General features: G+C 45.0%; 1 protein-coding gene across 4 annotated transcripts; it reads left to right on the top strand.

The window, feature by feature from the left end:
• Positions 1–1,680: 1,680 nt before the first annotated feature.
• Positions 1,681–23,603, top strand: COQ2 (coenzyme Q2, polyprenyltransferase). Of its 4 annotated transcripts, XM_074540749.1 has the most exons (8): positions 1,681–1,956; positions 2,039–2,205; positions 4,950–5,071; positions 5,302–5,387; positions 22,073–22,201; positions 22,350–22,474; positions 23,082–23,185; positions 23,452–23,603. In XM_074540749.1, coding segments are annotated over exons 1-8 (960 nt in total). In that variant the 5' UTR covers positions 1,681–1,730; the 3' UTR covers positions 23,453–23,603. The 4 variants fall into 4 exon arrangements, with proteins under 4 accessions (XP_074396850.1, XP_074396849.1, XP_014121329.2 ...); XM_074540748.1 differs by lacking the exon at positions 23,452–23,603 and having other exon boundaries at positions 23,082–23,189; XM_014265854.3 differs by lacking the exons at positions 22,073–22,201; positions 22,350–22,474; positions 23,082–23,185; positions 23,452–23,603 and adding exons at positions 8,635–8,768; positions 9,226–9,414; positions 11,843–12,388 and having other exon boundaries at positions 1,683–1,956.
• The last annotated feature ends 305 nt before the right edge of the window (positions 23,604–23,908 follow it).

The raw sequence follows: 23,908 nt of genomic DNA, 5'->3' as shown, positions 1-23,908 counted from the left end.
TAAGGAACCTAGATTATTAGCTACTCTTCACCAGAGTTGAGCAGTTCTCTCCTTTATGGTCCCGTGCAAATCGTTTTTCAGCTGTGGAGTACTGCTCATTAAAACAATAAAACACTGGCAAAACATTGGCAAAACATTAAAGTCACTTCTCCATCACATTCATATTTCACTTCCTCCTGCTAGTCAGCATCTTGGGAAATCAAAGTTCAAAATGGTTTCCATTGTCTTCTACCAGTGTGTGAGCCATTCAAGCTGAAGGAAGTGTGTAATGCAAAAGAATTTATACTCTAGAGGGACAATGAACTCCCCAAGGAATCTTTTAGCAGCAGATCTGAGGACACAGACACTGAAACCATGCCATGAAAAGCAAAGGTTTTATGGTTCTCTGCTCTCTGGTTTGTGCAATAACTCATAAGTTGGTGTTGTGACCCTGAAGGGGAGGTAACTGAGGTTCTTGTTAATGAGGCGGAGAAGAGTGAAATGACACATGAATGACCGGTGTTTATATATAGCAGGTTTAGTTTAGAACTACGGAAAGGAGGTATACAGCCGCTTCAGATATTATCTATAGAAATATAACCATAGAAAATATAAAGATAGAATTTAAGAAAATATGTAAGGAAAAGAAAGAGAAAGGACAAGACAGACAGTGGGAAGATATGAAGGGAATGAGAAGAATGTGTCTTTACAAACAAACTGTGAGTATGCCTGTAGGTAAAGCTAGATGCTGATAGGTGAAAGAAACAACGGGAGTAACCATAAATTTCAGACAGAGACTTTCTCATCTAAGGCTGTATTAAAATCCTGGACTTAGAGATACAAAGAAAAGGCAGGGGGTGGTGTGCATATTCGAAGGGGATACGTATTAGGTGATTTGGGCAGCCTGTACCTCCCAAGTACCTCAGTCAATGGGGAAAGGAAGAGGGTCATGCGGCCGGGAAAATAGGGTTAAAGAAAGCTACGTCCCCCAAAAACTTGAGGGATGCCACAGGAATGCTCATGGCGTCTCCCTTTTTTTTGGAATAAAGTCAGAGGACTTCTCTGTCTCCTTTTAGGACATAAACCTCCGGTGCTGGGAATTTTTCTGTACAGATAACACCACCTGTGGACCCAGCAACAAGACTTAATTGATGCATTGAATTTTCTTGTGTGATGATCGCAGTGTTGATCCATCAGGGGTGGGGGAAGCCCCTGAAACATTAAGTTCAATGGGTTAATACCAATCCGGTTCAGGTGGGAATGCCCAGGTACCTGCCCTGTTGCTAAGCGAAGGTGGGCTTGCCACGGCCACCCGGGCTGTTCCTGTGCTGGTCTGAGATTTCCCAACACACATCCCAAGCCCTCTCCTCCTCCCCTCCAGCTCGGGGAGCGCAAACCTGGCCACAGCCAAGGTTGCGCTGCTTTCGGATGCCGCTGGGTGTGGGAGTCATTAACCCCCAGCATTTCAGTCCCTCACACACATGGTGGGAGAACTGAGTGAGCGAGGAGACGAGACACAAAGGCCACATGGAAAATCTGATTTTTTTCTTTTTTAATTACCTACAGTGAGGAAAGGTCTTGGAGATGACACGAATGTTAAGAACGAGCACGTCAATAAGTTTCGAGGACGAGGATTTCCCTGAGAACACACCAACCCCGCCCCGCCTCAGCCCCGGCGCAGGGTGCCCGGGGTCGCCGCGCATGCGCAGCGCCGCGAGACTCCGTCCCGCCGGCAGCGGGACGGCGCTAAGATGGCGGCGGCGCTGCTGGCGCGATGGTGCCGGAGTGTTCCCGGGCTCCGGGACACGCTCGGGCTCCGCGCCGCCCGCCTGCCCCTCGCCGCCGCCCCACCGCTGTTGCTCCGCCGCCTCGCCGCGCCCCCGGGGCCGCGCAGCTTCTCGGCGGCCGAGCTGGTGCGCGCCGCGCCGGCCCCGCTGCAGCCGTACTTGCGGCTCATGCGGCTGCACCAGCCCGCCGGTGAGCGCGGCGGGGAGGGCCGGGGCCGCCCGTGGCCTCCCGTTCCCCGCTGAGCCCGCCCGCGGGTTTTGTCTCCCCGCAGGGACGTGGCTGCTCTACCTGCCGTGCACCTGGAGCATCGGGCTGGCGGCCGCGCCCGGCTGCCTGCCGGACTGGCACATGCTGTCGCTGTTCGGCGTGGGAGCCGTGCTCATGCGGGGGGCCGGCTGCACCATCAATGACATGTGGGATCGCGACTATGACAGACAGGTAGCGAACCGCGGGGCCAGGCCGCTCACAGTGACACGACAAGCGGGCGTGGCTTCAGATTGAAAGAGTAGGTTTAGATTAGATATTAGGAATAAGTTCTTCACTCTGAGGATGGTGAGGCGTTGGAGTAGGTTGCCCGGAGAAGTTTTAGGTGGCCCATCGCTGAAAGTGTTCAAGGCCAAGTTAGATGGGGCTGCAAGTAACCTGGTCTAGTAAAAAGTGTCCATGCCCACAACACGAGGGTTGGAATGAGGTGATCTTCAAGGTCCCCTTCCAACTCAAGCCCTTCTGTGATTCAGAGAACCGAGCATGCGCTCATTCGTCTCCATGTCACAGAATCAACAGAATTTTTAGGGTTAGAAGGGATCTCGGGAGATGATCTAGCTCAACCCCCTTGCCAAGGCCAGCTCATCTACAGCAGGTTACACAGGAACACATCCAAATGGATTTTGAATGTCTCCAGGGAGAGAAACTGCACTTAACACATGCTGTTTTTTCTCAGCCATGCACCAAGGGTTCTGAAGGCACTGACGTCCATGAACATCACTAGTGATTCCTTGATGAGTGCAGGCTCCAGCTTCAGGAATTCCTCCATGTTTCTGTCTGACATGCATGCAATTAATTTGTTTATATTTCCTCCAAAACCAGTAGAAAGTATTTTTTTCCTCTGTCTAGGACTGTATTAAGTCTTGTAGAATACTCACCTCTGTGTAAGATAAAATACATGCTGTTGTTTGCTTTAGGCAGTACTTGAACAAGTTTATTTTTCAACCTTGTTTTGCACCACAGAACAAACCAAGTAACACTTTTTTGCTACACTTGCTAGTGACAATCTATCCAAGAATTACTCCCCCCCCCCCTCCCTAATTTTAGGACCAGCGTTTCCTTTTATTGTTGTATTGTTAATTTTGGCTGTTCAGAGTATCATGCCCAGCCCTGAGCTAATCTCCTTCTATTATGTTGTATGTTTTCATTTATCATCTCCCATTTGTTCAGAAGAGAGAAATAAGTAAAAAGCAGTGCCCAGTGTGAGATTCTAAAACGTGCACAGGTTCCAGCTTGGACGGGAACATCCTGATGATGCTGTTTGCTCCTCCTGTTCTTATTTCCTGTATTGTTCCTGTGGTTTTGGAGTTTTGAGTTTTGGCCCTACAAGACACAGACTAATGAGCCAATCCAATATGTGGAGTTCTTAGTATGGCACTTGTGTTTGTGCTGTTGGGAAGGCAGAGAATCAGAATGGGGTTTATGGAAGCTTTGGATGGTTTAGGGTTTGGAACGTGTTAACAACTACATATGCTAAACAGATTTGATGTGGGGATGTGATAAGTAAAAACGAATTTCAATATAATGGTTTAATTTGTGCATTATGTGATGTGGTCAGATAGAAAGTTTTAAAAATTGCCTTCACAGCTTTTTCTGGGGTACCTTAAAAGGCTTCCTTCAACACAGGTGCCATAAAGGCCAGGCCAACAGCAGGTTGGTGTAGGTGATGGTGTGTCACAGAGATCTTTTGTGAAAAATCTTTTCTTTAGGATTTTTCCTCTTTCTGAGAAGCTGTGGCCTCAGCAACAAAATGTAAACCATGGTTATCTGCTGCTGTGGAATGCAACAAGTAGATCCGTGATTGGTCTCCTGTGAATGTTTAGATTTACTGACCACTCACGGCAGAGCTGTTCTTGCTTTCTGCCTAGACACAGAACTTTGTTGATTCTTTCCTTTTCTATTCTTAGCATAGCAAGCTTCTGAGAACCTTTCTCTCTATTCTTTTAGTATAGTCATAATGTAATATATATCATAAAATAATAAATCAAGGTCAACATTCTCGTCTCCTCTTCATCCTGAAAAACCCTTGCAAGCCCTGTAACAATGGTGATTTGGGGTTTAGATTTTGTGTTACTGATTATTTGGGACATATTTTCTTTAAGTGAAGCATCCCATGTTTGGTTGCACTGTGCAGTGGAATTGGTCACAGCTGTGTTAAGTGCATGTTTACTGCTCCAAAAGCAGTACTTGATGTTAGCATTGCCTGATGGCAGAGGGGAGAACAAGCTAAAAGGGTTTATTTAAATTCACATTATTCAAGCATAGACAAGATACTTTTTATGTACAGAATATTCTGTAAAAGTTGGCTTTTGAACCTCATTGAATAGACTTGACACCATTTTCATCAAAATGCACAATTTCATGGAATTGTTAGGTTGAAAGGCACCTCTGGAGATCATCGAGCCCAGCCTGGCAAGGCAGGGGCACCTGGAGCAGGTGACACAGGAACATGTTCAGGTGGGGTTTGGAATGTCTCCAGAGAGGGACACTCCACAATTTCCCTGGGCAGCCTGCTCCAGTGCTCTGCCACCCTCAGTGTAGAGAAGTTCTTGCTCATGTTGAGGTGAAATTCAGTCATTTGGTGTTCTTTTGGTGTTGGTAATCTTTGGCAAGTATTCACCATTCATTTATTTTAAATTTTTTCTGACACTTGTTTCTTTCTTCAGTTTAGCTTGTATGATTTCTTGCTCCATACAGAATTTCTAAATTCCACTGTATCCCAGTTGGGATTCAATGTCTTTTCGCAGCTATTAACTCCACATCAATGGAACTGGATTCTGAAAATGCCATTAGAGAGAAACAAAAGCAAACAACAGAATTAGGACCTTTTCATTTCTCTTCAGAAAATAGGAAAAAAACATTGTAAATTGCCCATCAGATACAGATGTACCTAGTGGTAATATTATTTCCATTTTTAGGTTGCAAGGACAGCAAGCAGACCCCTGGCAGCTGGAGATATCTCCACTTTCCAGTCCTTGGTTTTTCTCGGGGGACAGCTCAGCCTGGCACTGTGTGTGCTTCTGTGTCTGAATTACTACAGGTGATGTATGAGTTATCTTTTGGTTTTTAAAGTCTGGTTCTTGGTCCTGAGTTAAGCACTGAGATTTTGAGTAGAAAAGGTGTTGGGGTCAGAGGGAGGATGTTATTAGTCATGGAATTGTAATTGAAAGGAAAGAATTAGATCAGTACCATGTACAGCTCCTGCAGTGCTGCACTACGTCTGCTGATCTTTAGCCTGGCAAACAATAATTCTCTTGGTACCTTTTGCAGTATCATTCTGGGAGCATCCTCTTTATTCCTTGTGATCACCTACCCTCTGATGAAGAGAATAACATACTGGCCACAGCTAGTTTTAGGTGAGATGGAAAGATTTTTTCTCTTTTTTTAACTTCAGATATAGTTTTTGGGGTGTTTTACAAGTTAGTACTTGAGCTTTAGCAATCTGACTTTTTATAACTTTATATCAAAATAGAAGTACCTTACAGACAAAGCTCTGTTGTGCCACAAGCTTCTTAATTTATGACAGGCCCTGGCATTGATGTGTGGTTTTGGGGTTGGATTTTTTTTATTATTAGAAATTAATTCCTTGTTTTGATGCAGTGATAGGAGGTAGAAGAGTAGGGTGGAAATAAACATTTTGTCATTTGAGAGTGAGCTGTAGTTTTGCAGTTATTTCAAAACCCTTCTTAAATACAGATTTGTCTGTACAGCATCAGTCTTCAGCTTCTAAAATAACTCCTGAATAGATACTGATGCGTGGGAACAAGGGGCGGGGTCAAGGGGCTGGCAGGGGGCGGGGATACTGTGGGAACAGGGGGCGGGGTCAAGGGGCGGGGACGCCTGGTGACATCATGTCAGCAGACGCCCCCTGGGAGGAGTAGAGGGGCGGAGCTGAGGGTACTGCAGGAAAGGGGGGGGAACGGGGGAAGGGGTCAGGAGGAGAGGGGGATGGGGCAGGAATTTTGGGATGCTTAAGAGGATTTTGGGAAGAAGAAGACCAGGTTTGAGAAGATGCCACGTGGCATCCACCATCTTGTGGGCCCCCTAGGGACTGGGGGCCATTTTGGACATCACTGCTCTCCGGAAAGCTAACACGTGCTCTGGGTTTTAGAGGAGGGGATACAGGGGGTTGGGAAAGCCACGCAGCCTGGCCAGGGCTTTGTGAGCAAGACGACTCAGGTATTCTTGCACACTCTGGGAGCCGACTTCCCAATGAGTGTGCTCTCTTTAAAATACCAAGTTTTGGGTAAAGAGGTTTAGGGGTTTTAGAGCTGGGAGAAACAGGGAGAGCAGAGGTACATGGCTTTACATTTGGCTTTTTCTCCATTTCCTTTTGTTTGAGCAATGCTGTTCGAATTTGTAAACTCCAGAACACAAATTTAGCTGAGGGTGATTTGCCAGATTGTCCTAAGGTTATCAATTCATTCCCAACTTTATCCCAGAATTGAATATTGTGGATTTCTTCAGGGGAAATGTTTGGGAACTGCAGAAAAAGCCATCTTATAAACTGTTTCAATTTTCCTTTAGAGAATTTCACATTACCATTGACTAAAATGCTAACAATATTATAATACACTCCCCTTTGTACAATGCTAAGTTTGGAACCCATGTTAGATGTAAAAAGCAAAGTACTTAATCCCGTCTGACCAAAAATAAAGCTAAAATCAGCTACCAATTTCTAAAAAAAAACCACAGAAAGCGATAAAGAGCAGACAAAAGCTTCACAATGCAGCTGTATATACTGCTTTTAAAATTCCCGGGCAGCAGCAGCAGGGCACGCCCTGCCGAACCGAGGCAGAAACAAAGCCTTTCCCGACGTAGAATGCAGCCTCCCTGCAGAGCAGAGAGAGCAGCCACTCCACATGGCAAGCCGAAACCGGGCCCCCCCCCGCCGCGCCGCGTGTGCAAAGAGCACTCCCGACCCCGCAGGTCCCCCGGCCATGTGGAAAGAGAGCCCCCCCCCTCCCCCGCACAGAGAAAGAGAGAGAGTCTCCTAACACGTGTCCGAGCACACTGCTGAGCCGGGGGGGAAGGGCAGAGAGCGATCCCGCTCCGGCGCGAATTCTAAAAGACAGTGAAACACGCGGCAGAAAACTAAAGCTAGAACGCTATGAATTCCCGTCTGTGGGGCTGCGCAGCCAAAAATGCAAAGGCAAAAAGGAACAGAACTCACGGCAGAGTCTGTTTTTGAGCTTCTGCTCTACCGAAAGCAGAGATACTCACGTGAAATGGAAGCTGTAGGCTGGGTCTAGGCAGGCAGGTCTCCACCGGAAAAGGACCTCTCTCTGGGTGCAAGAGAGGCTACCCTTTTCTTCCTCTGGAAAATCTGCTCACCAAACAGAAGCTGGGCTTTCCAGAGGCGCCGAACAGTCCATGAAACTTTTTCTGGGAATATTCCCAAAGTCTCTAGCTGGGAGTCTTGAAGCCAGGCTCCTTTCAGCTGGATGCACGGCTGCTAGAAGCTTTTCTGAGGTACTGCGAGTCCGTTCTCGGGCTGCGGAGTCACTCCGCCCACCCAGGGACGCCAATATATTGGAGTATGATCCCAATATAACCAGTTAGATTGTGCCTGGGCCAGTTCTGACCCTCGCTGCTGGGCCAAAGGCAGCACTGTGGTGTTTTACCCCAGAGATACCTTGGCTGCTGGAGAGTGCAGCGGGGCACAGGCGCAAGTCCAGGCTTGTCAGGACTCCGTTTACCTCAGGAGAGAGAGCTTCTGGCGATGGTGAAGAGAAAATAGGAGTGGATTCTGCTGGAGGGTTGCCAGATGTTTATTCCATGGGTACAGAGATGTCTGCACCGGGGCAACTGCTGCTAACAGAATACCGGCCGCATGGTCTCATTAACCTTATAAGCTCAGGGACAGGGGAAAGGGGAGGGGACAGGTGAGTTACCAACCAGGTAAAAGGGGCAGGGTCTCAAGGGACTAGGGACACCTATCCAATGTCCCCCAGGCCTGAGGGACCAATCACACGACGCCTTGCTGGTATGTTAGCCTGATTGACAGGGCACACTCAGCAAGGGGTGAGGGGGAAGGGAGAAGGTATAGGCACACATGGGAAGGGACCCGGAAGTTTAAAACAGGACATTGCAACACACTGCAACACTGATGGTGCTTGTCTTTTGGGTTGAGCTACTAAAATAAACCTGTGTATATTGGCTCTCATATTCCAGCTGTCTTCAGCTTCAATTTTGACCAAAAATTGTCATTTTCAGGCTAGAAGTACCATAGTTGGCTGCTGTGTACTGTTTTGCAGCCAGTTATCCTGACATGTTTTGTTACACTGACACCTGAGCATTTTACCTTCAGACCTGTTGTTAGAGTATTCTAGAATAGTTCTGTGCAAATGTTTCCCTACACTAATGAAGTCAAACTCAAATTAGGGAAAAATGTGTGGCATATGTAATTTTTCTTGCATGTCCAGAGTATTAAATGTCAAATTATTTATATTTATTACCTGCCTGAAGATAAGTGGTAGAAAAATGGAGATGTTGGTATTATATAAAAGGCTGCTGATATGATACACTCTCAGATAAATTGTATTTAATTGCTGCTAGCATTCTTGTAACTTCCATTTTTTTAAATTCTCTTAATGTTTTTAGGATTTACATTTAATTGGGGAGCCCTTCTTGGCTGGTCTGCCATCAAAGGGTCATGTGAGTGGTCTGTGTGTTTGCCCTTGTACTTTGCTGGAGTCATGTGGACACTGGTGTACGACACCATTTATGCACATCAGGTAGGGTGACAGTGAAACCTTCCGGATACCAGTGTTTAAACACACAAGTTTGTGTGTTTTGTTTACAAATTTATTGTCAAACAGCAGAACTAACCTCTTGCAGTTCTTCACCTGCAGCTGAGCTGAAGCAGTCCCAAAGAAGTCCCAGCCCTTAAAAATTTTAATTGCTGTTTGCCAAGGTTTTACAAGTCAGGTGGAAAGATGGAAGTGCAATACCCTTTGTGCTCTTATGCTTTTGTGTTGTGGAAATATCTTTGACATTGGTATGAACTCCTGGCTGCTAAACAGCTCTAAGGCCAGCCTTCTAGTTTAAATTTTAGTGTAGGGACCTACAACTGCCCTTAAATTGGGCTCCTAGTAAGAAGCATAGAAGATTTAAGCAAGTCCTTCATTTTTATTTTTCTTATGAAATGGCATTGGATTATGGATTTTGTGGTAATTCATCTTTTCATTCCAGGATAAGAGGGACGACATCATGATTGGTGTGAAGTCAACTGCATTGCATTTCAGGAAGGACACAAAGCAGTGGCTCAGTGGCTTCAGCCTGGCAATGCTCCTGAGTTTGTGTGTGACAGGGGTCAATTGCAGCCAAACCCTCCCGTATTACTCGGCTGTGGCCACCGTAGGGGCTCACCTGGCACACCAGGTTTGATGGATTTATCATACTTTTTCCATGAGGAAGTTCTTACTAAGAAGTCAGAGGGCTTTTCAACTCCCATCAGTTAATGAGCTACCCATGAAAAGCAGTTCCTGTAAAGAGAACTAAAGTCTTCTGACAATAAGCTTGGTCTTCTGAAGTACCTTTTGCAGACCTTTTGGTTGAGGAGACCTTCAGTCCTGACCACAAACAGTGGAGCACTGAGTTTCAGTTTGTTTGTAACCAAGAGAAGTGCCACATGTTAAGCTGTGATCTCAAGGAAAGGGTTTTCTTCTCACTGTCAGCAGCAGCTGCTGCTAGATCCACCTCAGTGTGCTGCAAAATACTGTGGTGTTGACTGTTCTGATTCAGTTCTTGCAGTGTCTGGCACGCATAATAGCAGATGTTAGCGTTATAATTTTATGTTAATTGACAGTTCTCTTAAAGCAGAGAACAATCCAATTCAGTCTTGTAGTTGCATTCATTTAGAAATTTTTATGAATAACAGAAAGAAAGAGATTAGCTTTGTCAGTAAAGGATGCAGATAGGATCTTGTTATCTTGTTATTTCTGAATCCTAACAACTGTGTTATACAGTGTTGTAGTAAGTGACAAGTCAGTCTATTCAAAAATTAATTGCTGGTGTTGATAGGTAAGTAATGGCAGAGTATTGTGTATTGCAAGTAGTAAAACCATTACTAGTCTGAGAAGCTAAATTTGGATTGGTGATGGGGAACTTTTTATAAAGCACATTGATCACAATGTTGCATTTTAGTGGGTGGAGCTCATGCAGGTAATGGATATTAAACATATCAGTGGGTAAGAGAATCCTTGTGGTGATGTAGTCTGGCACTCAGTCACTGTTTTCATAGTGACTGTGCTTGGAAATGTATGAGGAAAAGACTCCTATGTCCTCTGCATTATCATTTACAGTTTGAATTGTCAGAGAGCCTTTGTGCTGTTGTTTTGTCATAAAATGAGAACCACTTTTAAGGATCTTTGTAAGTGGGGATGCAGACTAATGAGTATAAATGATGGGGAATTCACAATTGTGTGGACTGCCAAAGTCAAAAGAGCAGAACTGTTCTGTATACCACAGAGTAGCTTCTTTTTGAGGAATTATTTTAGTATAGTCCTGCTTAAATATTTTTATGCTTATCTTCTTGTTCAAGATTTCTGATTGTGTCTAACTGAGTTTAGAAAGCTGCATAAGGTGCTTGAGGATCAGGATTTCCAAGATTTCCTTGATTCACTGAATTTTTCTGCCTGAGGCAGAAAAATTTGGTCATGATGATATCAAATTGTATCCCTCTCAAGAGGTGTGCCAGTAGAAAAATAACATCTTCTACTTTCCATGTGTTTCTGAAAGAATAGCTTAGCTGCTGTTTAGTTTAATTTGCCAGTTCAGTGTTTCAAGTTCCCAGTGTCTGAGGAGCTGACAGGTTCTTAAGGGCGTGGATCACATCGTGTTTGAGAAGCTTGTGAAGAGTTTTTTTTGATTATTTGACCAGGACCCACCCCTGTTTTCTCTACAGCCACAAATGAAGCAGATCTCCTGGGGAAGGTTTCACTTCTTTCAGTCAAGTACTTCTTTCTATTTTAACTTTTTCAAAGGCTGAAGTGCAAAGTTTGAGGTTTTTGGGGCTCCTTCTCTGTTAATCCTTCCACTCATTTTGCTCAACATTTCCTCTTGTTATTGTGCTCAAGACTTCTGCACCAAATTTTGATTTTGGGAATATTTTTTCAGTAAATTTGTTCTTGCTGTACCTTGTGAGTTGGGAATTTTTTTTGTTGGGTTTTTTTTTTCCCACTTTTATTTGTGACTCATAGCAGACAGCTGCCATGTGGGTAAGCCAGGCCTTCTGGCTGCTATTGCAGGTGTCCTGGTCCTTGTTTGGAAGGGAATTGCATGGACTTGGCTAAGAGCAACTGGACTGAAACCAGCCCTGTGTGGCACGGCAGGCTCTGGCACTTGCTCTGGTTCACTGCTGGCTCTCCAGTGCCTTATCTCTACTGAAACATAGAACAACAGAGATGGAAAAGTGCATTCATTTTTATTTAAAGTTACATTGAAGAATTAGGTGGCAACCTACTGAGGAAAATCTCAAAACTTATTTACATACCCAGATATTTTTGCACTTTTAAGTATCAATCCAGACACACCAGTAACTGGGCTTCCATTGAGATGGTCTGGGAATTATGTTCTTATGAGATCCTTGACTTTTCTGCTGTATGTTGAAAAAAATCTGTCAAACACAGATGCCAGTTATGCAAAAAAAAAATTAAACGCAGAGTATTCCTGTTTCTTGTGGAGTTAAGGATAGTCTTTAGAGCTTAAGAATAATTTTTTGAAGCTGCAGATAATTTTGTGATCTGTAAGATATTTATGAATCTGTAGAATAATAATAATCCTTTAATGTTATACTGTACTTTTGCAGATTTACACTTTGGACATAGACAAGCCCGAAGACTGTTGGAAAAAATTTGCTTCAAATCGTACTGTAGGAATTCTGCTCTTCATAGGGATTGTGCTTGGAAATCTGTGGAAATGAAAAGGCTTAAATGCAGAAGAGCCTTCAGAGAACAGATAGTTGAAATCACTATACTGATATTTTAGTCTAACTGAAGTGTAGATTCTGTAAGAAGGAAAATATATAAATAATTGTAATATAAATATAGCTGCTTTATATTGTTTATTTATAAAAGCTGGTGGAAACATTCTTATTTCTGAAATGCAATTTTGATAATTTGATAATAAAAAAGTGGAAGTTTTGGTTATCTGCGAATAACTTCAATCTGCGTAGATGCTCCAAAAAGTGAGCTCCAAAAAGCTCTGCTGGTCCTGTGTAGTAGCAGCAAACTTCTGTCATGCTCTGGAGACTGTGATCCCAAGATTTTATATGAAACAGGTGTCTCTTAGTGACAGCACAGGTAAAAATGCAAAATTATTTCCGGATGTAAATAAATTTGTCTGTACAAATGTGTGTATGTTTGATGGTCTGATTTATTACAAAGGTAATTTTGAGTTTGAGTTGGAGCTTGCTTCATGGAAGAGTTGCAATGACTGTTTTTCTTCTGGGATGTCTAGAAACTGTCAGGACTCTAAATGTGTGAGGTTCCACAGTAAGGAGTCAGTAGAGAAGTATTTAAGATTTCTGCTCTTGCTGTGATTGCTGCAGCAGGTGCTTTCCATGTGAAAAGGACAGGCTTCTGCAAAGTTGCCTGCACAGAGTGAGCTAAGCTTGTTTGTCAAGAGTGATTTGAACACACTCTAAGGACTGAAAACAAAAACAGAGAAGCCCAGAGCTGTTGCCAAATGCGTGTGAGGAGTGGTTGATTGTGGGCTACAAGTTCATCTGTCAATGCAAACTGTTGACGTTTATTTGAATTCCGCTTGTTTTGACTTATGCCTACCGGTCTTATTTGTAGTCTTACAGGAAAAACCTCTTTCTAGGGGAATGCCTAGAAACAGTAAAAATAGCAAGTGCAGGCTAACTAAATGGTCCTTGCACAGAAGTTGTTCTTAAATAGGGTTTGTATTTGTGGGGTGGAGAAAGTATTAAGTTGAAGAAAAGAGTTTAATAATGAAAGACCATAAGCTTCTGATCAGTTTTGTGACATAGCTGCGTTTTGTAGAGGGAAAATTTTGATGCATCCGACTTGAAGTTGAACTTTTATTAGCTATTTACTAGTAATTAAAAAGTCTTGTAACTAGTATGGATCAGTTTCAGTAGTGTTACTTTAGTGAGGTCGTGGCAAAAGTTATTAATCTGTTTTTAACATACTGAAGCATCTTTAAGTAGCTCATAATTGGGAAGAGCTCACATTTTGTCATGTGTTTGTACCTTCTGGTGTCCTTTGTCTCATGACTGCTTGTCACAAGTCTTAAAATGAGAAGAGGAAATAGGTGTCACTAAATACAGTGTAAATTAAAGTTTCAAAACAGTCCTCATGTCCGGAACTTGAGAATCACTTCATATTTTCTGTGTGAGTTTTCCAAATTCATCTTAATTTCATTTCACACAGATAAGACATAGCTGTATTTTAGGTTCATTGCCTGAAAAACAGAAAGCTTTAGGTTCCAGGCAGTAATCTGAGGATATTAAATTTGTGAAAAATTTTTGATTAACACAAGGAAATAAATAATTTTTCAAGTGCAAAAGAGGTAAAGGCTACCGAGCACATTAATTGCATGAGCATTTTATGATTAAAGCACAGAAATTAATAATTTTTAAGTGCAAAAGAGATAAAGGCCGAGCTGCTTCCTGGCTAAAACCTTCCTGTTTGGATCTGCTGGCAGATATATGTACATCTCCTCCCTTCATTCCCAAGGTGTTCTATTCCAAATCTTCACTAAGATGCTGTCTGCTGTAATTGGATGCAGTTTCTTAAAAAGTTTTCAAATACTCCTGTCTCTAAGCATCAACTTTTATTAGTGTGTTTTTGCAGAACTAAACAACATCCTCTGGAAGTTTCTTCTCCACTATCATTGCCTTTCTCCCACGCGTCCTTTCCCAAGTATTCCTCCACAGGATGGTGAGATAACAAATGCTTTTTTCCAGCAACGGAAAGGTCAAATGTCCCAAACTGAAACACTGCTCAGTGAAACAGAAAGCTCTGTACCAACATCAGCCGTTGCCTGTGTGTTGCACTTTGTAGAAGGGTGTATCAAAGCAACACCAGCTCTTTGTCCAGGATTAGCCCTATAGAAGTAAAAGATCTCCTGCAAGGATAAAGGGAGAGGTTGCCAAGGCATTGGGAACCTGCAGGGTGGGGCTGGATCTTTGCCTTAGAAGCCTGTTTTGTACGGTGGCACATGGGAGCTCTCACACTCCCCTTTCCCAGGGAGAAGACTTGTCAGAGGAGGGTCAGCCAAGGCAAACTCTGCCTGGGTTCTGCTATTAGTATTTCTTGGTAAATATAATGGTGTTGGTGGGGCGGGTCAGGGTTTTCCCTCCCTCTATTCCCAAGCAGGTGCTGCAGGAGCTGTGCTGTGTGAACAGCTGCAGTGCCTGTGCCAGCCGGTCTGGCTGCTAGGGAGCCTGGCAGCACCATGGCAGTGGTCAGGCATCTCACCAGCCACGGGGGACATGATCTGGAAAAAAAAGGCACTGCTTTTCTATTTCCACTTTGGCAAAAGTTAGCAGAGGGCCATTAGTTAATTTCTAAACACTTCATGGTGCAAATATCAGGAGAGAGGCTCTGTTTGAGCTTCAGAAGAAAGCTGCCAAGAAAAAATGTGCATCTTAGCTGGCCATGGATAATGAGAACTTTAGGTACTAGCTGAAGGCTTCTGGTGTACTGAAGAGGTGATTTTGCTTTTCCTGCAATGCCTTCCTGCATTTTGTGATGGAGGCAAAAGGCCAGAGCAAATTTTAATGCAGTGTGCTAGATGCAGTACAAGAATTACAAAAGAATAGTAAAAAACTTCATTGGTTTTACAGCATTTTTCTTTGCCTGGATGGTGATGTTTTAAAAAAAAAAAAAAACATAAAAAATACCACTTCCAGGCAGCTGTACAGAAGTGATTCTGTCTGAATAAAGCAGAAAGAGGCCTAATGCATTTAAAAGAAACAGGAAAAAAGCAACAACAAAAGAACAGTGTTCATGCCAAGTTCAATGCTTCTAACAATACAGCTGTATTTTTGGGAGTGCAAGTTCCCATCCTAATGCAAAACAAAATCCAAAGCCACCCCTGACTTCTTATGCCTGCAAAACACAGATGCTCCAAATTGCATAGCTTGTCTGTGACAGGTACAGTAACAAGGAAGTACACCTAATACAAAATAAAATAAATAAATAAAATACACCTAATATAAAATAAGTTTCATCAACTGCATAAAGAACAGAACCAAGCCTGTAACAGTTTGTAAGGGTAGTGGGGGAAAGTGGTGGTCTGCCCATTCCACAGGACCTTATTCTTTTCCTGCTCTGATGTCAAAGCATTCACAGAGTTCAGCTCTGAATGTAAAGTATCTCACTCTCTGCAACTCCCTGAAAGGACCTTGTGGCCAGGTGGGAGTTGGTCTCATCTCCCAGGTAAAGTCACAGGAGGAGAGGAAACGGCCTCAAGTTACACCAGGGGAGGTTTAGATTGGATATAAATTCCTTCACTGAAATGGTGGTCACACATGGGAACAGGCAAGTGGTGGAATCACCATCCCTGGAAGTGTTCAAAAGGTGTGAGGTTGTGGGGCTTGGGGACATGGTGGTGAACATGGCAGTGCTGCATTAGTGGCTGGACTCAATGATCTTAGAGGTATTTTCCAGCATAAATGTTTTTCTGTGATTTGATGTTGAAGTGGAATAATTTTGTCTTCAGGTTATCACTGTTCAACCTCACAAGCAGCAGCACATACATAACACCAGGGGACTGCTTTGGGGAGAAACTTCAACACTGGTGAAACCACTGTTTGCTGTTGAGTGTTCACTTCAGCACTGTAAAATCACACCACTAGTTGGCTGCTTAGTAGAAAAACAAACCTGTATGCATTTTTTGTTGCCTGTCATGCTGCAGCACAGCCAAATATTTGTCGAACAGATTTTCAGCTTCATCAGAGCTTTTTTTCCCCAAATTCTGTCATACTATTAATCACTTTTTCACGGAATATGTATAAATGGAAATAAAAGTACTTGAGAGGAAAATGGAGGAAAGCACAGACTTATGTACACCATAAGATGCATTATTGTTGTGCTCTTAAGCATATGCTAGAAGGCACCTTGAATTTATTTGCTTACAGTTTGTATGATCCCTTTTTCCCCTGCACTTCCGCATGCATGACAGTGCCCAGTGGGTGCAGCAAGGCAGTAAAAGAAGGATTTGGCAGACCATGTTTAAGTGTCACTTTGACTGTGTTTGCTCGATAGGGGTGGGAGTTTCCTGCCTCTCTCCTTCTTGGGAGGAAAGTCCAGGGCAGAAAGCCAAGGCCATGAATACACAAGTTGTCCTCGGAGCTGGTGGGGCTGAGGTTGCTCTTGGCTAGATAAAGGGCAGGCTGGAGGTGTGGTGCAGTGCATGCCTCCTTTCCCAGGTGACAAGTGATAAACTTCTGATTGCTCAGCCCCAAGCAGTACTCTGGCACCTACACAGTTCCTTCCCTTATTGTGGCTTTTTCTGATGAATATGCTCTCCACATCAGGACCACTGCTAGCAGCACCTGGGGACAGCTACTGGTGGGTTTTTTCTCATGTGCTGGGTAGGATGAGGGAAGTGTTCCCTCAGTCCTCCCTGTGTCTCAGCTCAGCTGTGAGATGCTGTGCTGCCAGGGGACATCCTGGGACATGCACATAGGGAAACCATCCCCACACGGCAGGTGCAGAGGCAGTGAGTGGTGTTATCTGCTGTCTTTGGGGTTTGCTTGAGAAATCAGTGGCAGGAGGGGAAACAAGAGGCAAAATGTTGCCTTCAAGAATTCAAGCTGCTCAGTGCTGATTTATTTATGACATGTTAAGTCAGAAAAATGGAGGTTAAACTGCTGGGGATCTTCCATCAGAGGTTATAACCTACCCTTCCATCAGGGTGAGCAATGTTGGGTCATGAGACTGTCATAGAGAAGCAAAGCTCTCCTTTGAGGGGCACTTGCAGTCATGTACATGCAGAAGGTGTGCAGCCATACAGCTTTCCCATCTTGCACATCATCTCTCAATACCTTCTCCCATCTGTCTTAAGAAACAACATTATTATTATTAAGTAGTAAAGGCCTTTTTTAATCTACAGTACAATGTATTCTGCTAAATAACATCAATACATTAAAAAAATACTTTTCACCCACCAAATACCGTTGCAAAGTGCGTTGGATGTCCTTTTGCTAATACCTTGGTTAATGCTGGATTAACTTTATGATGCATCCTGTGTGGCTGTTCACTTCACTCCTGCTCAGGTGTTAAAGCAAGGACACCCCGTGTGGCAGACACAAGGGACAGCAGAAGGGAAGGTCCATCATCCCCTGCATTGCTCCGGAGGAAGCCATCAGCTTGGGATAAAACTGCCATAGAAAAGGCAAAGAGCACATGTCCAAGCTGGAAATTAGCCATGGGCCAGCTTACTCCAGAAAGCCTCTGGAGCTGACCCAAGAGCAGCTGAAGTGCTCTCCTGCTTCCCACCATTCTATGGGGATGGGGATGGGTACAGGGAGATCCGCACTTGCACCTTCTGGTAGTTCTGCTTGCGTGCAGGTGAACTCAGTGAGATTTAGGCAGTTATTGAAGCAGCAGACTACAAAATGTGTAAGTTGGACTGATCCGTTTGTAACAAGGGGATTGACTTGTTGATTTTACTTTAGTTGTTTTTTACCTTGTGAGCTCCTGAGGTAAAACTTGATTCCCACAGGATATTATCCCATAAGTCTGAGTGACCTAGAGAAAGAGTGGCGCCACTGAAAGCATGAAAAGGTAGCAAGCCACAGGAAGCAGAAGCTCAGCTACAAGATGTGTGATGTCTTTCTCACACAAGATGTGTGAAACATCTTGTGACAAACCATTGTTAGTGCTAGCATGCAATTGTAGAGGGATTTGAAACCACTTTTAGGTGTGACCAGCTGTGACTAAGAGCGGCTGTGAAGCTGGTGGTACCCTTTGGCCCTGGCTGGGAGCTCTTCACTGTGCTGGACTTTATGTTTCGGTGCCTGTGGCACAGGGGTTCAGGCCCCGGACACACTGCACACTCTCAGGCATAGTATCATTTCCTCTCTGATCAGCCACCCAAGACTCTCTCCACTGCGTGCAGTGTTCCTGGCATGGCAGAGATGAGGGATGTGCAGACATGGGAGCAGCTCCCTGCTTGTAGCAACTGCAATGGCTTCAGTGTTGGTGAGATGTGCAACTGACCCTCAGCTATATTTCTAAGGGCTGTGAAAATTTCCCCTTGCACTTTCTCAGTTCCATTCTCCTGCAGCTTTTACCATTGTAGGAACTTCCCTTCTGCCTGAGCCATTTCAAGCTGTGGGAAGAGAGCGAGGTTTGTGGGTAACATGTTCTTCCGTTGAATCTGTGGAGACATCTAGCAAAAAGGTGAAGTTTCTGATTCAGAAGACCTTCTCCATGTCTGAAACAGAGCTCTGTCTCCGGAAAGGACTGGTGGGACCAGAGCTTTGGAGAGAGGCCTCCAGGCACCCTCCTGTGCCAGACAGCCCCCCTGACCTGCACACCAATGGGATTCATGGATCCTCTGTGAAAGAACACACCTCTTACCACTGAAGACACCTTAGTTTGTGTAAATAGTACAAGGCAGCGTGCTGGGGAAAGTGGCTTTGTTCATTTGTGGTCATGTTTGAAGCTGCAGGTTGGACTTCTTTTAAGTGGTACAGAGAACAAGCACAAACTTTTACGTGTGAGTGGCCCAAACTGGAATAGATGAGTTTCTGCTTGTAGCTGCTCCATAAAATACAGAGGTAGACTGTGTAATCCATACTTTGTCCTTTGCAGAGAAAGCAAAAAGGTATTAAGGGAGATGTTTTTAATCCTCCTTAATACCTTTGTGCTCCTGAATCCTCATCAGTATTGCATTTACTGTAGTGCATGTTAAATTGGTGAATATTGATTTCAGTGGAATTTTTCCATTGTCCTCTTAGAAATAAAAATGGAATGGCTTGGTTTGGAAGGGACTTTAAATATCATCTAGTTTCAAACCCTATGCTGTGGGCAGGGATGCTTTCCAGTAGAGCATGTTACTCAAAGCCCCATCCAACCTGACCTTGAACACTTCCAGGGATGGGGCATCCACAGCTTTGCTGGGCAACCTATTCCAATGCCTCACCACCCCAATAATGAAGAATTTCTTTGTAATACAGACTAAACCTATCCTCCTCCAGTTCAAAGCAATTCCCCCTTGCCCTGTCACTACATGCCCTTGTGAAAAGTCCCTCCCCAGCTCTCTTGTAGCTCCCTTTAGGTACTGGGAGGTGCTCGGAGGTCTCTCTGGAGCTTTTCCTTCTTACCACCTAGAAAACCTGACTGCATTTCAGCTTCCTGTTTCCCTCCTCCCCAGCAGACTTCTGGCCATGAGCCTCATCCAGCCAGCTGCTGGGATGTCAGGCATCTCCTCCTCCAGGGACAATCTGCTGATTCACAACTTTTTGCAAACCTCAGTTTTCATAGCCTATTGCAATGTTCTCACAAAGAACACCAACTGTGTATGAGCCAGCCAGGGAGTGGCCAGGCAGCCCCATTGTAAAAAGCAGGGACAGACACAGAAACTTTGGAGCTGCTGGAAGCCAAGGGAAGCATTTCAAGGCACATCTCTCTGTTTTCTCGGCAGCACTACTGGTAAAAGCCTTCCCATAAAGCACCCGAAGTCCCAGCCTGTTGGCAAAGCTGCCATATTGAAGTTCAGCCCAAACTTCTCCTTTCCCCATTCTTCATGAGGATGAGAGAGAAGGGAATCTCAGCATCAGCACTTCCCATGGGATGCATTGAGCTTGACTTGTTCCTGAGAAACACCACCCAGACCCTCTCTGGGATCTCTGCATGCTGTGTGCATCCTGCTGGGAAACAAAAAGTGCTGTCCTAGTGCCACAGATTCTCCACAAAATTTGGAAGTGCATCCAAAACTGTCTTGCACGGGACATGAGTGGTTACGTATTTGGGGCATGTCAGTGTAGAAACTGTAATATCAGTGTCTTATGAAGTGAAATTTATGTGTGTGGTAATTGCTCAGTTAATTTTATTGTAGTGGCTGGGCTACACGGCCAGTGACAAGCACTTAGGGAATCAGCCTAATTATTATGGAAAGCCTCCCCATGTAGGATGTGTTTTCTAAGAAATGAAAACCTGTATGTCTGTTCTGATAAAAGTACATTATTCAGAACTGCTCTTCCCTGAGCAGCAACATCATGTGGGCAAAGTTAAGGGAATAAGACAATAAGCATGCAAACATTTTCTTAAAAAAAGAAATAACTAATCTTGGGAAAAGGAAAAATAAATTACTGTGTTCTGCATTTGTAAAGTCTGTGGTTGTAAGGACAGGGCCCAGCTCCAGACCTCCCCCTTCAAGTTACCTCCCACTTGTATGTTTTTTACTACTGGCTGCCAAAGTTAGTTTAGTTTCATCTTTGCCAGAGCCTCTTTGTGCAGGGAGAGGAGGCAAGGCTGCTCACCAGGTTAGTTCTCTAAAAGCATGGAAATATTACTAACTTGTTAGCCTGGGAAGAGTGGGGTAATAGTGTCAAAGTAGGGGTTTTTTTTCTTTTTTCCTGCTTAGCACAAAATATAAATCAAACTATATGGAAAATCCTACCGGGGGGGGGGGGGGGAATATGATTTAAAAAGCTGTGCGCAAAAGCTGGATTATGGAGAGTTTACCTTTGCTTACTGCTTTCTGATGCTAACACAATTGTACAAATGTGTTAAATGAATCTGACTGGTACTCAGTACTCTCTGTTTAAACTGAGATGCCCTGCCAGAAGTTTGGATATTGATGGGTTGTGATACCTGCTCTCTCCGTGTGCTTGTCCCTTCAATGGGTTGTGCTGTTGGTGGCAAGAGCAGCTATGCTTCAAACTCTTCATTATTGTTTGCAGCTAGGAGAGGAGAAAATAGGTGAATAATACTTGTGTGGTGGCACTGCTGTTCCAGGCAGAGGGAAGCTGTGGGTTGGCAGAGGTGTTGCGCTTCCCTCTGGGCACACACCTGATACTACCCCCAGCTGCACTCCTGCAGGGCTTGCAGGCTGGTGCTACCAGCTGAAGCCATGAGTGGGATTTCTTGAGAAAGAAAGTGCTTATGGAGAAAGAAAGTGCTCCCCCAGCATCACTCCTTCATTTCAGTTTCTATTCTGGCTTCTGAGATCAGAAGCAATAGGATGAGGAGGAGGAAGAGGCTGACCACCCAGTAGGGTGGGTCTGCCTTTGTCAAACTGCTGTTTCTAAGACATAAAATAAATCCACCCAATTTACAGAAAAGAAGTCACAACAAATGTGAGCAGGCAGTCTATCTTATCTCAGAGAACCCCACCCAAGCCCAAACTTTCTTAGACTTGTTACCTAGAAAAGCTTTGTGCTTTTTTACTTGGCTTGGGAATTAGAAGCAGAAAGAAATTACTCTTGTTTCTATTCTTACTATTATCATTATAATCATCATCATTATTATTATTTTAGACCTGAGGTTTACTGATTTTCAAGGTTTACTTGCTTTCTTAACCACATAAAGGCAAGGAGAATGTTTCAAACTTTGGGCATTGATTTTCTCTCTTTGTGGCTCCATACATCAGGAAACTGGAGATACGAGTTTTCTATACTGCTCTCTTGCGTGTAGCCTGGCTTTGTTATGAGGAAGTGAGCCCACAGCTGCTTCCCACATACCCTGTGCCCATGCCGTGTAAAATACACCAAATCCAACAACTGGAATGCCCAAGTCACTCCCTTTAGCTTGGGTTCACTGCCCAGTTCAGCATGAGGGGAATGAGTCATGTCTAAGCACTAGCAAAGCCTTTATGGAGTGGAGTGGGGAACATGAGAGATGCTATTTTGAAGGCTGGATAAAATGGCAGATAATGCAAAAACCTTGAACAGATAGAAATGCAGGCAAGATATGGTTATGCTCTATCCCCTTCAGTGGCAGCTAGGGAGTTGGGCAGGAGGCGGCCTGCGGAAGGGTGGTAGCCACCAGCTTGGTTGTAGGTTCAGACCAAGCACGGTTTTATCACTGACTCTCCTGTTTCCTGTCTCTTTCAGAAGAGGGCCTGGGAATGGCTGCCCCAACCGTAGTGACGATCCAGCCCCAATTTGGCGCGGCCATGTCCTCTGTCTCGAGGTGCATGTGGCAGACAGGCCTGATGGACTGCTGCTCCGACTGTGGCGTCTGTGAGTGCCCTGGGCACGCTTTCCTTGCCCCTGCTGCCTCTGTGGGGGTGCCACAGCGCAGCCCGGCAGCCTGGCTCTCCCAGCTGCTCTGGCGGCTCCAGGCCGGTAGGCAGAGCCTCAGCCAGGGCTGTGTTTCTTCCCCTGCCAGGCTGCTGCGGGATGTTCTGCTTCCCCTGCCTGGCATGCCAGGTGGCTGGGGACATGAACGAGTGCTGCCTGTGTGGGACCAGCGTGGCCATGAGGACCCTGTACCGCACCAGATACAACATCCCGGTCAGTGCTGAGCCTGCCCCTCACCCACTGCGGGCCTGAAGGACAGGGTGCCCCAAGGCCCCTCTCTCTGCGCTTGAGGGAGGGGCTCAGGACAGCAGGGATTGCCACTCCCCCTTCTTTTCCCATTCGTATCCATCTCAGCTGCTGCTTCGTCTTTGAGCTTAGATTGAGATAACTGTGGGCTGAATAAAGAATAGGTGAAGCTGGCTACACGGATAAAGATCCATGATCAGGTCTGGGAGAAAGGTGGACAGTGCCTATGTGAGGGTGTTTCTTCCTGCGAGGGAGGTTGTTGCTGCCATCCCAAGGGCAAACCATAGGGACCCAAGTTCACTTTGCCCACATTGTCTGTTCTTGTGAACGTTTTTCTTCCCAGTCTGAAAGTCAGAAGTCAAAAGATAAGCAGTTATCTGCAGCCTGCACAAAGGGCTCCTTCCTTCCTTTCCGTGGTTCCTGGGGTTTGCCAGCCCAAGGCTTCAGTGTTTTCTACTCAGGATGCAGCCTGCTGAGAAGAATAGAGTACTTGACCTGGAATGCGATTAACATTTTCTTGGCTGGAACATGGTCTCTGGAAAGCCTCTGTCCCTAACCTGTTTCTCCCTAACAGGGGTCCATTTGCTCTGACTACTGTGTCACCCTGTGGTGCACTGTTTGCTCTGTTTGCCAAATGAAGAGAGACATCAACCGCAGGAGGGAGCTTGGCATATTCTGGTAAGCCAGGGATGGTGGTGCTCGTCCATAAAGCTGCTGTCACTCGCAGCCAGGGGGCTTCCCAGAGCTTCTCCTGCCAACACCTTGACACCAGACCGAGTTTGCTGCAGTGGGGAAATGGCCATGGACAGTTAGCCAGAGTGACACATCCTGAAGAAAAATGTCACTGGGGACCTTGTGCGGGGTGGAGGGAGGAGGACTGGGTGATACACAGAGTGTGGTGAGGCACATCTCAGTCCTGACACTCCTCTCCCATCCTGTTGCAGAGGCTGCCATCCTCGCTGCATCCTTGGAGCTGCTGCAAGCAGGAGTCACCACTGCTCTGACTGTTGGGAAATGCACCATGTGGAGCTTGCCTTGACTGCATTTGATTTTCCCTACTTAACTGCAGAAATAAAGTTTTGAGTTTGTCTTCCTACCTCTGTGTATGTCACTCTTGCACCACCTGAGAGCACCAATCCTTCTCCTGCTCCATCCATCTCAGCAGCCCTTGGTGTAGCTGAGATTTCCCTGTGCCTGCTGCAGAGATTTTTCACTAGTATTTTGTTATTGGATCAGCTGTTAGAAAGAATATTTAATACATTGAAGGAGTCAGTGTTGCTCATCCAAGTTTCAAAATTTGGGAAAATGACTACTGCTGCAGGGCAGAGCTGGGTTTTCCTGCAGCCAAGTGACCTCTGCTGTTGGTGAGTGACACTTTCTGAATAGAAAGACATGGGGTAC

This window comes from Zonotrichia albicollis, chromosome 5 (assembly GCF_047830755.1).
Source record: "Zonotrichia albicollis isolate bZonAlb1 chromosome 5, bZonAlb1.hap1, whole genome shotgun sequence".
NCBI classification, from domain to species: domain Eukaryota; kingdom Metazoa; phylum Chordata; class Aves; order Passeriformes; family Passerellidae; genus Zonotrichia; species Zonotrichia albicollis.
The sequence above is the reverse complement of the archived record's forward strand: the minus strand, read 5'-3'. Positions and strand labels throughout refer to the sequence as shown.

Excerpts from the sequence above, each read along its gene's own strand:
- COQ2 (XM_014265854.3), top strand. The coding sequence starts at position 1,731 with ATGGCGGCGGCGCTGCTGGCGCGATGGTGCCGGAGTGTTCCCGGGCTC. Across the intron at positions 1,957-2,038 it reads GCGGCTGCACCAGCCCGCCG|GGACGTGGCTGCTCTACCTG; the intron begins GTGAGCGCGGCG and ends GTCTCCCCGCAG. Across the intron at positions 5,388-8,634 it reads CTGGCCACAGCTAGTTTTAG|GATTTACATTTAATTGGGGA; the intron begins GTGAGATGGAAA and ends TAATGTTTTTAG.